Source organism: Prosopis cineraria, unplaced genomic scaffold (assembly GCF_029017545.1).
Source record: "Prosopis cineraria cultivar Desert tree isolate PC_DT_omini unplaced genomic scaffold, ASM2901754v1 PC11, whole genome shotgun sequence".
Lineage (NCBI taxonomy): Eukaryota > Viridiplantae > Streptophyta > Magnoliopsida > Fabales > Fabaceae > Prosopis > Prosopis cineraria.
The window spans coordinates 18,753,613-18,765,775 of record NW_026555342.1 but is presented as its reverse complement, the minus strand read 5'-3'; the positions used below and the strand labels follow the sequence as shown (position 1 = coordinate 18,765,775).

Here is a 12,163-nt window from a genome sequence, read left to right as displayed (position 1 = left end):
GCAATCAATATCATATCCTGCTGAAAGAAGAAAGCAAAAAAGGAGTATGAGTAAGTTAATCAGATAGGCCCTCACGAGAAAGCAAAAGTGGAAACAAGACCAAAGAAATTGGGAGCATGAAGCCAAAAAGAAAAAATGGGAACAAGAAAAAGAAAGAAAGAAGTTGAAGCAATTATGGTTTGACAAAGTAAATAATTCACGGGTAAGGTTTAGTAACCGAACCCAACCATTGTAAATAACCTGAGGTTTAGATAAATTGAAGGACGAAATATCTCTATAAATCTCGCTCCTATATCAGTTTAGGAGCATCAGGTTCTTTTGTGTGCTTTCATTTCTCTTCTTCCTTATCTTCTAAACCTCATAGTCTTCCTACTCCTAGTCTCCTTCCTTCATTTCATTGTAAGCATACTTGTTGTACCCTTCTGTTCAATAATATTGTGAATTTTTATTTTGTAATACTTTGTTTTATTTTATGATTGAAATCTTATTTGTTGTATCGATCTGTTTCGGCCCCATCGCCCTTTTAGTATTAGAGCCAGGTTTTAACTAACATGAATATGTTTTTAAAACATATTCCTTGGTTACAAATATGAGCATTGGTTAATTTATATTTTATATCAAGACGAGAATTATTTTCTGTTCCAATTTTTTCAAAAGTTTTTTCATAATATTTAGTAGGAATTAATCCTTCTTGAATATAATTCATATCCACACTAGAATCTACTAAAACTACAATGGTTTTAGTAAATTCTTGATTTATTACCAAATTAACTTGGCAATACCATTTTCTATAAGTTATTTGAGATATTATATTAATATATCTATCTTGATTAATTTCTGTTGAAATTTCATTAATATCTTCACTATTTTTCTCTATTTCAGGATTTTCAATTAAAGCTTTTATTTGTAATATTTCAATATCTCTCTATATCTCATTATTTTTTAATTCTCTAATTTCTTGCTTAATATTTCTAATTTCTTCCTGTAATTCTTTTATTCCTACGGTTTTATTATAAAAGTTATCAAATCTTTTTATTATTTTATTTATACTAATAGGTTCAAATGTATAATCTAAATTATTCTTATCTTCCCTATCAATAATATCTTTTATTTTTAGTAAATATTGGTTTTTTATGTTTTCATCCTGAATTTTTTCTATTATTTCGATTAAAAATTTTAAATTTTCTTTATCTAAGGTATTTATTTGTAATTTTTCTGAACAATTACAAATTTCTTTACTTTGACAATCTTCTTCAGAAGAATATTCTGAAGAGGAAGAATTAATATTAACATTTAAAATTTTTTCTAATAGAATTTTCATTAACTCTGGTAAAATATGTTAAAAGTAATTTATTAATAAGACTGAAGGCATTATTAGTTACTCATAAAGTGAGGTTTCATATTTCTAGTTACTTTATGATCATTTGTTTCTATTTATTATATAATCTTGAGTGGGAATAAACACATATCCTTGCAAGGGGAAGAGAATGTCGCAGACTCGTGATAGTTTGAGATTGTATTTGGTTGTCAAGAATGTATTTAAATCATGTCAAATAAAGTGGAAATCTCAAAAAGCATTCTAGGGAATGGAATGAATAGGCCAACTGAGTAGCCCTAAACTAGGATAATTTTGTATGTCTTGAATCTTTTGTTTTATTTCACCTTCGATTTTTGTTACGTGTCAAGCTTACTATTTTATTAGTTTTGCAAAGTTCAAAATTTAAGAACTTTTGGTTAATTGGTGTTTCTTGGAGTATCAACTTTTCTTCTGATCTTCCTTATGATTTAGGATTTTTGCAATCATAATGTAAATAATCTTGCTCCCAATCAGTATGTAAAATGATAAAGTTGACTTCAATTTTGTTTGGAATATACGCACGCACGTACTAATTGTTTAATTTTTCAAGCCATATTTAATATATCCATGGCGGCCAATACATTGAGCTGTTTTGAAAAATTCCAAATACAAATTGCCTAATAAAATAAACCTCGTGGCTAAGATCATTGTTTGTACCGAACGCTTTTACTTTGAATTTTGAGCTATTTAAGTTTGGTGAGTGTTTAGCTCTAGAACGTCACGTGAATGTGATGGTGTCACAGTTAAATTTACATGTGCTAAAGCCGGAGTTAGATAACAGTAATCAATCAATAGAAAGGCCAAACTAATGAGAATTGATGGTGAAAAAATGACAATTACGGACCATGTGAATGGAGGGATTCATAACAACTGAAGACCTCAAATTATTAAAATATCTTGAAAGGATCATAATCATTATTTGCAATTAAAAGATCTTTAATTATTGGTGTAATAGTTATAAAACTCTTTAGTATCCGTATCTTTTATTTGTTTTATCTCCACAATAATTTTATTTGTTTTTATACGCTTATAATTTTTTTCATTTCAACGAATATATTAATAATATTCTTGGTAAGCTAACTATTTAAATTTCTAAATTTCTATTTACTGTTATACGCTTTATGATCCTTCAACACGTATCCCCCTATTTACATGCCTTTTACTCAATTATAATTATAATTTGTTAATTTGATCATTCAGCATAATTTTGCCTTTTGAGAAAATACTAAGTCAAAGCAAAACAAGGAATACTCAAAACAAATCTCACGAACTGGTAAATTTTGAAGATGTGTAATGTCCCCCACCTTTCGATTTTCAATCATAGTTTAAAATTTCTTCTTTCCCAGTCAACGTATAACATAGAGTAAAATATGTTTTTGACATCTCGGACACGCATGTTCCTCAATATTATATATGTACACGCTGAATAAAATAGTTTTTTTCCCCAATATTTGAAAGTAAAAGATTCACGACTTCATATTCCATCCATATTGTTTTAAAATGTTATCATGATGAAACAATTTAAAATGGTATCTTTTACACGTTTCTTCTGTTATTTATAATGAATAAACTGGTTTTTTTTTTTGTCTGAATAATTGAACACCCGTCAATTTCAGACTATTATTTTGCTTGCATAAAAAAGGACAACCTACTTTTACTAACTCCCTATTTCCACCAAAAAAAAAAACAAGAAGCAATTACCTATTTTATATCTATCATAGTGTACGTTGAACCTACATTTTATTTTTGGTTGTTAAGTCGGTTGTCCAAGTAAATAAGTAATATTATTTTCTTTTCATAAATCTGTTTTTATTTATTTTCCTTTTATTTAAAAATTTTTGTTGCATCTAATTGAATGGTGTAATCAAAATGAATTTTTTGGCCCCATTAGTTTCGTACAAATTAACTCTTGAACATATCTTTGTTCTCATATATCATCCTTTTCATTTTCTTTTCAAAATACTTCCCAAGATTTTATCATAAAATTTTGGTGGTGATAGGTAACTTCATTATAATTGATTTTCATTTCAATAGTAAAACAAAATTATCTTCAGTAAAGCAACAACATGACTCCTCAACACAAATCGAACATTTCGAAGAAGTGAAATATTTGCCTTATCTCTATTTTCGAGCATAGTTTAAATTTTCTTCTTCCCCAAGCAACTTATAACATTGTGAAATGTATATTTTGATTTCTTGGACACGTATGTTTTCCAATATTATATATTCACGCTTTCAGTATTAGTGAAGATTGACGAGTTCATATCATTTGTTTAAGAGGATTTGCAAACACAATTTAAAATGTCTGCTTAATCTTTTAGCAGCCAATGTATAATAGAGGACAATACATTTTTATATCCTGTACACGTGTTTTCTGTTATCCATATCGAATGAACTAGTTCAAAGGTCAGAATAATTTAGCCTTTAAAATACGAAAATGTCAATTATGGTCATTAAATTGTTCCATAAACAACAAGCATTCATTTCCAAAACGAAATCAACCCGTAGGCTTGCAAATATTGATGGGAAACGATAATTTTAAAAAAGCTAACATTCTAATTGCTTAATCAACGTCGTACGGAACAAGAAATTTGAATTTTAAAACCTGACGTTCTAACACTTATCTTTTACATGCATTTTCTATAAAAGACTGAATCAACATTGCCAAATACTTTTCAAATTAAAGCGTCAACAAATTCAGAAATACAGCGCATGCAAGTGGCAGAGAAGAGGTCATAATCTCCAAGAATAAATAGGCATGCAAAGAGAAAGCAAAATTCATAAAGAAGAAGAAGAAGAAGAAGAACGAAATGGGTGGCAGTGAAAGCAAAACCACGGATTCTAATGCGGTGGGTGATCATCTTGAAGAAGATAAAACGAAGGTGGCCAAGCCCGGAAGCATTGCAACAAACTGGAGAGAACTTAGTGGCGAACATAATTGGAAGGATTTGCTAGACCCACTTGATATTGATCTTCGTAGGTACATAATACACTATGGAGAAATGGCTCAAGCCACATATGATGCTTTTAACGACGATGAACAATCCAAGTACGTTGGAAGGAGCCGTTATGGGAAAAGAGAATTCTTTTCCAAGGTTGGTTTGGAAAAAGGAAATCCTTTCAAGTACGAGGTGACAAAATTCCTGTATGCAACCTCAGAAAAGGATTTTCTTATATTAGAGGATGTTGAAGAATCAAACTGGATAGGGTACGTAGCTGTGGCCACCGATGAAGGCAAAGCCATTTTAGGGAGGAGAGACATTGCAATTGCTTGGAGAGGAACTCAGCAGATGGTGGAATGGGCTAAAGATTTTGAGTTCATATTGGATGATGCTCCAATCGTTTTTGGTCCTAATAAATCTGATATTAAAGTACACAGAGGCTTTTACTCTATCTACACAGCGACCCACTCAAAGTCAATCTTCAACAAAACTAGCGCAAGAACTCAGGTGATGTGGGATTTGGATTCTCTTCTTACTCTTTCTCAATCCGTCTCTCCATATCCAATCTTATCCATTGATTTAATTTCCTATTTGATTTAATGGCCAAATATTTATTATCATCACATAAATAATTTGAAAACAAGATTATAATACTTCTTTATTTGGTAGTGATTAAATGAATAATATATTTGGTTTAATGTCACAATTAGAAATTGTATACTGTCAAACCAAATGAATAACTAAATGAACCGATGAGATTAGGCACTAAGAGAGATATTGAGAGAGAGTATGAAGAAGATTCAAATCTAGGTAATGTGTTTGCTTGTATTTATGCAAGAGGGAGAGAAAAAGAAATACAAAAAGATGATAATTTGCATGGATTAAGTAATTTGTTTTTTTTCCACAACCATAATGGCAAACATCACTAAACAAAATAGTGATCTTCTCCTCTAGTCATATTTATAAGGCAAAAAGAGAAGAAAAAATTTGGTCTTATTTATAGGTTTACTTATCAATTTTCAATGCTCCTCTTTATATTTTTGCCCTTATTAAATGTTTTGAATAAAAATATCAACAACGAGATTTAAGAATATTTATTAGTGGTAATGGTAAAAACTTTTTAAATTTTTAGACAAAATTAATGAAGTTTAAAATTTTCTTTGGTTCCAGTAAAATATACTGAAAGTGATTTATAAATAGAACTAGAGGGAGTATCTTGTATTAATTCCAAGGACTGAATTTGTAACTCCATTTTAATTAAAGCATGCAACACAGTGTTCAACTTGAGATTCATTTTTGTAATTTCATTGTGCAGGTTTTGACTGAAATTCGAAGGCTTGTGGATAAATTTAAAGGTGAAGAAGTCAGCATAACAGTAAGCGGCCACAGCTTAGGTGCAGCAATTGCAACATTAAATGCAGTTGACATAGTCGCTAATGGCATTAACATTCGAAAAGACGAATCTGATAAAGCTTGTCCGGTCACAGCATTTGTATTTGCAAGCCCTAGAGTTGGAGATCCAGATTTTCGAAAGTTCTTCTCTAGTCAAAAAGATCTTCGCATCTTACGTATTACTAATAAAAATGATATTGTTCCAAGGCATCCATTCTTGGGTTATGCAGATGTTGGAGAAGAGTTAGAGATTGATACTCAAAAATCAAGCTTCTTAAAACAACCAGGGGATGTGAAGAGTTGGCATAATCTGGAGGTTTATTTGCATGGAGTTGCAGGAACACAAGGGAGCAAAGGAGGATTTAACTTAGAGGTTAAAAGGGACATAGCACTTGTGAACAAAGGCATGGGTGCTTTGAAGGAAGACTATCAGATTCCTGAGGCTTGGAGGGTGGATGCAAACAAAGGCTTGGTTCAACAACGTGACGGTTCTTGGATCATGCCAGATCCTGAACCTGAAGTTGATGTTTCCATTAATGAGGTTTAATTCTGTGTGTGTCTAAGACAGTAGGGTCATTGTTGTACTGTCTCCTAGTTGTTTCAAGTTTGGGTGTCTAAGATAGTTGATATTACATTGTTGGATTTCAGCTTGTGTAGCTAAGTTAGGGTTAAATTGTTTGTCCAAACTTGATTACATGAAGAATTGTGTTTGCTGTAATGTAATTTATATTTATGTGCTATGTGATTTTGACTTAATATGCTTTTTAATAAAATCATTGACAAATATAAATTTAGATATATATATATATATAATAAAAATAAAAATTTCAATATTGAAAAGATCATAAATAAATTGGTTGAGGGAGAGAATGGCTTAATTTTTACAGGGAACTACGCAAGTGAAGAAGGAATGCGACATATTTACTTGGGCATTTTTGGCGGCAAAGAAAATACAATTCGCCCGCCACTATGCTTCAAATTAAAGTTCAAATCCTAAGACATATTTTTAACAAGGGTAAGTATATAAATTTTTCCTTATAAAACAAAAATCTTAAAATCTTTAAAACAAAACAAAATAAATCTGATTAATGCGGTATCCCATCTCATCATACACTCCTTTCAATCTTATTTATAAGGGTCACATTATTAAAGTTTATCATAAATTCTTTACCCTCCCTTAAATATTGGTGAGAGAAAGTACACAATATAGGAAAAATTACAAACTTATTCAATATTTAGACAAAGTTAATGTAATAGCCTTGAATATATATATATATATATATATTAATATTAATTATAACATTTTTATGTATTTATTTAAAAAAATTTTTGTAGAAGATGTTAAAAAAAAATTTAGCCTAGTGATATATGTGGCAGCAAATCATTTATTAGGTTCTTGTAATGACTCATAAATTTTTTTTAAAGTAAAATTAAAATATGTAATAGTACCTTTTAACAGTATTTGTATTTGTTTCATGCACATATTCAACAAGAAGAAGGGTCAGTGCAGTGGGGATTAGATTAGGCAGACACTCATTTAGGTGGTCCTCAGATCAAACTTTACAGAAATTAAAAGTGAAATATTTTTTTATTTTGTTTCAATCTCAAATTTCCATTTATGTCCTTCTGCAATAAAAAGGAATGAATAAATAAGAGAAGGTGAGGAATTTCAGAGCACACGCATGCACCACCGCCCATTTCTTTCTTCTCTTCCTTCTGAAATTTCGAACATTCAAGAGCCAGGAAGAACTGCCTTCTCTCCCTCCATTTTTCGGCGCTTATCCCAGCTACCGTCGCCAGCGTGGTTTTGTGTTGCTGTCGTTAGAGAGCTGTACTGGTCGGGATCTCCCTTCTGTGCATTCTTCTTCCTCGTCTCGGTTCTGTTTTCTCTGGTTAGTGTTGCCATCGATCACTGCTGTGGAGGCTGTGGGTGGTTTGGAACTTCCTCCTTACTCTTTCTCGGTCCGTACATCACCGTAGGTACTGCTCTTGCAGCATAGTTTCTTCTTACTCTGCTTTTCGTTGATTTCTCCTTCCCCTCCATTTTTATCGATGCTGCATATTCATGGTTGGAACTTCCAACTCTTCTTTCAGTTAACTCTGTGCGTGTGAATATGTTGTGAAATTTGCCTTCACTACTGTGTTTGCGCGCGTGCGTGTGTTTAATTAGTGTAGCTTGTGGTTTGTTTCTTTTTTCAGCTTGCTGCCGTGTGAAATGTGAGGAGATGAGAATCTGAATCTTCTTGAGCTAATATTGATTTATCCAAAGAAGAATATGGAACTTAGGGAGCTGAATTATTTATTTATCCATATTAGAGAATTTTGGGAGATGGAATAAATAGGAAGAAGTTTGGATTGAGCTTGAAAAATTAATGCATGTAAGGTGTTTGACATAATGGCCATTAGAAGCTTTATTTTTGTACAAAAAAAATAGTGATTCTTGTGAGGGATATGTCTAAATTGAGTGTTATTGCTCTATGAATTTAATTTGCAAATCCCAAAGGTAAGTTGAGTATGAAAGTAGTATCAAATTACTTGAATTCTTAAGAAATATATGATTGTTGATAAATAATGTGATAATAGCTTTGAATGCTACAAAACTCTTTTGAGTGAATTGGAAAATTTGTTATGTCAACAAAGAAATACATTATGGATTCTAAAGTTTTAAATTTATAATCGTTTTGTGTGTGTGTGTGTTAATGTTGGAAGAACGTTTTTAGCATTGTTATAAGTATATTAAGAGCCTAATATACTCTATATTTAGGGAGTTGGGAAGAAAAAAAAATTGATTAATGTGGTAAGAGGAGAATCTTGTACTTTGAGAACACTTTCGGTAAGTGGATAGCGTCCCAACTAATATTTCAATAAAATTTTCTTTATTAAAATATTATATTTTTATGCAAATTCTTTTACAACAACAATGTGATTATTAGATATTTTGTTGATTAAATTACTTTAATTTGTGAAATTATTTTACTAGAATTGATTATTTTAGTTAATCAGTAAATACAAGCTTGGATTCTAATTATGAGATCACATTTTAGAAATTATTGAATTGCTATGGAAAAATGATTCATGTGAGTTTGATATTGAAAATGAAAATTTTATTTTCAAAGTGATGATTTTCTCGCACGTTTAAAAATGGATTTGAAGGAGACTTTATATAGAACACTGGTTGCTAACGGTAGTTCCGTTAGCCCTTAGCGCACCATGGTAAATGACTAGCTAGTTTAATTTTCGTGAGCTCTGTTCTCACATTTGTTATTCGTGGATCTCGTACTCGCCTTTGTTTTCGTGGCTTCGAGCCACATTTGGTTAGCATTATTACTCTTGTGAACTATGTGTCCACGTTTATTTCGTAACTCAGGCTACATTTGGTTATTTATCCTTGTGGACTGTGTGTTCATGTTTGTGAATTGTTTTGATGAATCCCCAAAAGTATGAGATTTTAATTAACTGATGATTTCGTACTCTAATGGTTTTTAATTTGCAATTGTTATTATCTTTATTTATTTAATCATGTTTGATTTGTCAAAATTAAATGTTAAAGCTACTTTGTCATTATAAATTTAAAGTTTCTTGATATTGAAGTTATATAGAACTTTTATTTCCTGTTCACAAATTTGGTTACATTGAATTGTTTTCTCCTTAATTTATGTAAATGTTATAGTTTCTTCATTTTGATTTTGCAAAAATATTATGGTTAAGACGTTATTCACTGAAAAATATTTTTGGTTTCAGGCAACTTGTACCTTCCTCAGATCCTTCAAGAGATTGTCACTGGATTGAAGTTGTGACGCCTTTTTGGTTAATTTTTATTTTATGTCAAATTTTAATTTATACATTGTATTTTATAAATAATATTATAGGTGCTCCATATAGGCTATAGTTAGAGTCTTTATTTTGTAGATATTTTGTCTGTTGGCTGGTAGAAGTTGTGCTCCTACATGTTATAGTATTTCTTTAAAAATTTTGTATTGTAAAATTTTAGTGGATCCTATTCTCAAGGGAAATTTTGTCAGAATTTTTACAAAAATATTAAAGCTTTATTTAAATAAAAATTATTTTTAATATGGAACATTTCTTGAATTAGGCTTAATGGATGTGTGTTTAGGTGCATATCCCGTGCCAGTCACTCCTATTTTTAGGGTGTGACAGTTAATAAATTTCAAAGTTTTCCTTAATTTCAGTTAAACATGTTGAAAATGGCTTATAAATAAAATAAGAGAAATACTATTTTATGATTAAAAAGCGAGCTGCCATTAAACCCATCATAATTTCCATTCGTTCCATTCTGAATCCAATTTTTAATAATTGATATGGATCCGTCAATTAATTAAATACAGAAGGGTGTGGTACCAATCAGCCAAATAATAGATATAGAAGTCAAAGTTTAGAACTTATTTATGTAGGGCGGCACAAAGGAAAGGGACAACGCCAATGCCTTGTTAAATGAACTCATATGCAATATAGAAGATAGTTTATTCCATCATACCGAATCATTTCGGCTTACAACTTAAATAAATTCCACAATTGGAAGGGAGGAAAAATACACGCATGGTTGATATTTTATTGAAACACACAGCACCACAACAATTTTAAATACGAGCACGTTTTATTCATAACCTTGACGAATTAGAAATCATCCTCCTCATGGTCCATCAGCTTCCACGAGCCATCTTCTTGTTGAACCATTCCCATGTTCTTCTCAACCCACCATGACGCAGGAACAAGATTTTCATCTTTCAAACAATCATCGCTCTTGTTTGGAAGTGCAATATCACGATTCACAACCAATTCAAACTCTGCAACGAGTCCTTGTGTTCCTGCAACTACATGCAGATAACTCTCCAAGTTATGCCAAGTACTGATTGTACCTGGACTCTTCAGGTACGGTGAATTCTGAGTATTAATTAACAGCTCTTCACCCACATCCAGAAAGGGCAAAGGAGGATAGTTTGGAACAATATCAAGAATATTCTTGACTCGTAAGGCTCTCAGATCTTCCAGTTCATTGAAAACCCTGTGGAAGTTCAATTCACCAACTCGAGGGCTCGCATAAAGAAAGGCTGTGACAGGACATGCTTTGTCTGGTGCCTCGGTTGGCTTGTTGTGGCCATTTCGAGCTATGTCCACTGCGTTTAGGGTAGTCAGTGAAGCTCCTAAACTGTGCCTCACTACAGTTATGCTGATTTCTTCATGTTTGTATAAGTCGACTAGCTTTCTTACCTCACTTAGGACCTACAAATAAAACATTAGTATTTCCAAGAAAAATCTTGAATTGAATCAATTGACAGAGTAATTAAAAGTCAAAAACAGTGAAAGGACACCTCATTTGCAGTAGAACAACGACACTACATCTTAACCCAAAAGCACAAAGTTTAAGTTTGTGGATCCTTCTCTTTTATTATATATTAATTATCAAGATCAAGATATAGGACTTACCACATCAACTTAAGTACTCTCACACTTAAACATTCTAACAAAAAATAACACTATAAAAAATCACAATTTAAAAATTATAGACTTCGGTTTTACTCGATTTGTAAGTCTTTAGGACAACAACCCTCATTTGGGACTCGACCTGACTCAGTCAAATTAGTCAGAATCTAATAAGCTTCTAGATGGTCAGTAATTTCTTACCAAAGGCCAAAAAGGAAAAAAAAAACAAAGAAAGAAAAGAAATACCTGGTCTCTTGCACTGGTTGTATTGAATGGAGATTGAGGATTATTTGAAGTGTACATAGAGTACCAACCTTGATGCACTTTAGGATCGAATAACCCTGCACCATCAAAAATTATAGGAGCAGGAACCAACAGGAATTGGAGATCGTTAATCCACTCTAACGTTTTTATTGTTCCTCTCGAAGCAATCACAATATCTCTCCTTCCTAACACAGATTTGCCCTCATCTGTAGCCACAGCAACATACCCTATCCAGTTTGATTCCTTGCTCCAAGCTTCACTTGACAATGATTTTATTATAAAAGCATCAGGAAGACCGATTTGTGATGTTGCATACAGATACTTGGTCACGCTGTACTTGAAGGGATTCCCATTCTCCAAACCCACCCTTGTAAACAAGTTCCTCTTGGAGTACTTGCTTGCTCCTGCATACTTGGAAGCTTTTCCTGAGATGAAAGTATCGTACGTGGCTTGTGTCCTTTCTCCATAGTGGATTATGTACCTTCGTAAATCGATATTAAGAGGGTTTAGCAGACCCTCCCAATGGTCTTGTCCACTTAGGAGTCTCCATCTTTGAGCAATACTCATCTTTTTATTTCTTTCTTAGTGTTCAGTGTGGATGCCCATCCGCCCCTAGAACTCTTGCTTTTATAGATAGGTATTTCTTTCTTTTATATAACAAAAAGTTGGAGTGAGCTGGTGTCGAACTCAAGGAGTACTTATAGAGGTCCTTACATATTGCCACCAACAATATCCTCACAATGATAGCGAAATTTGATTCTATTAC

The 12,163-nt window shown here is 32.0% G+C and overlaps 3 protein-coding genes across 3 annotated transcripts; 2 read left to right on the top strand and 1 right to left on the bottom strand.

Annotated features, from left to right (window-relative positions):
• The first annotated feature begins 4,067 nt into the window (after positions 1-4,067).
• Positions 4,068-6,447, top strand: LOC129286821 (phospholipase A1-IIgamma-like). The gene is made up of 2 exons (XM_054922883.1): positions 4,068-4,806; positions 5,615-6,447. Exons 1-2 carry the CDS (start codon positions 4,168-4,170, stop codon positions 6,236-6,238), a joined length of 1,263 nt encoding a protein of 420 aa, XP_054778858.1. The 5' UTR covers positions 4,068-4,167; the 3' UTR covers positions 6,239-6,447.
• Positions 6,448-7,373: 926 nt separating this feature from the next.
• Positions 7,374-9,634, top strand: LOC129286255 (uncharacterized). The gene is made up of 2 exons (XM_054922257.1): positions 7,374-7,671; positions 9,433-9,634. Exons 1-2 carry the CDS (start codon positions 7,374-7,376, stop codon positions 9,486-9,488), a joined length of 354 nt encoding a protein of 117 aa, XP_054778232.1. The 3' UTR covers positions 9,489-9,634.
• Positions 9,635-10,116: 482 nt separating this feature from the next.
• Positions 10,117-12,039, bottom strand: LOC129287289 (phospholipase A1-IIgamma-like). Its single transcript, XM_054923504.1, has 2 exons — positions 11,380-12,039; positions 10,117-10,932 (listed from the first exon to the last, which is right to left on the bottom strand). Exons 1-2 carry the CDS (start codon positions 11,962-11,964, stop codon positions 10,327-10,329), a joined length of 1,191 nt encoding a protein of 396 aa, XP_054779479.1. The 5' UTR covers positions 11,965-12,039; the 3' UTR covers positions 10,117-10,326.
• Positions 12,040-12,163: the final 124 nt, after the last annotated feature.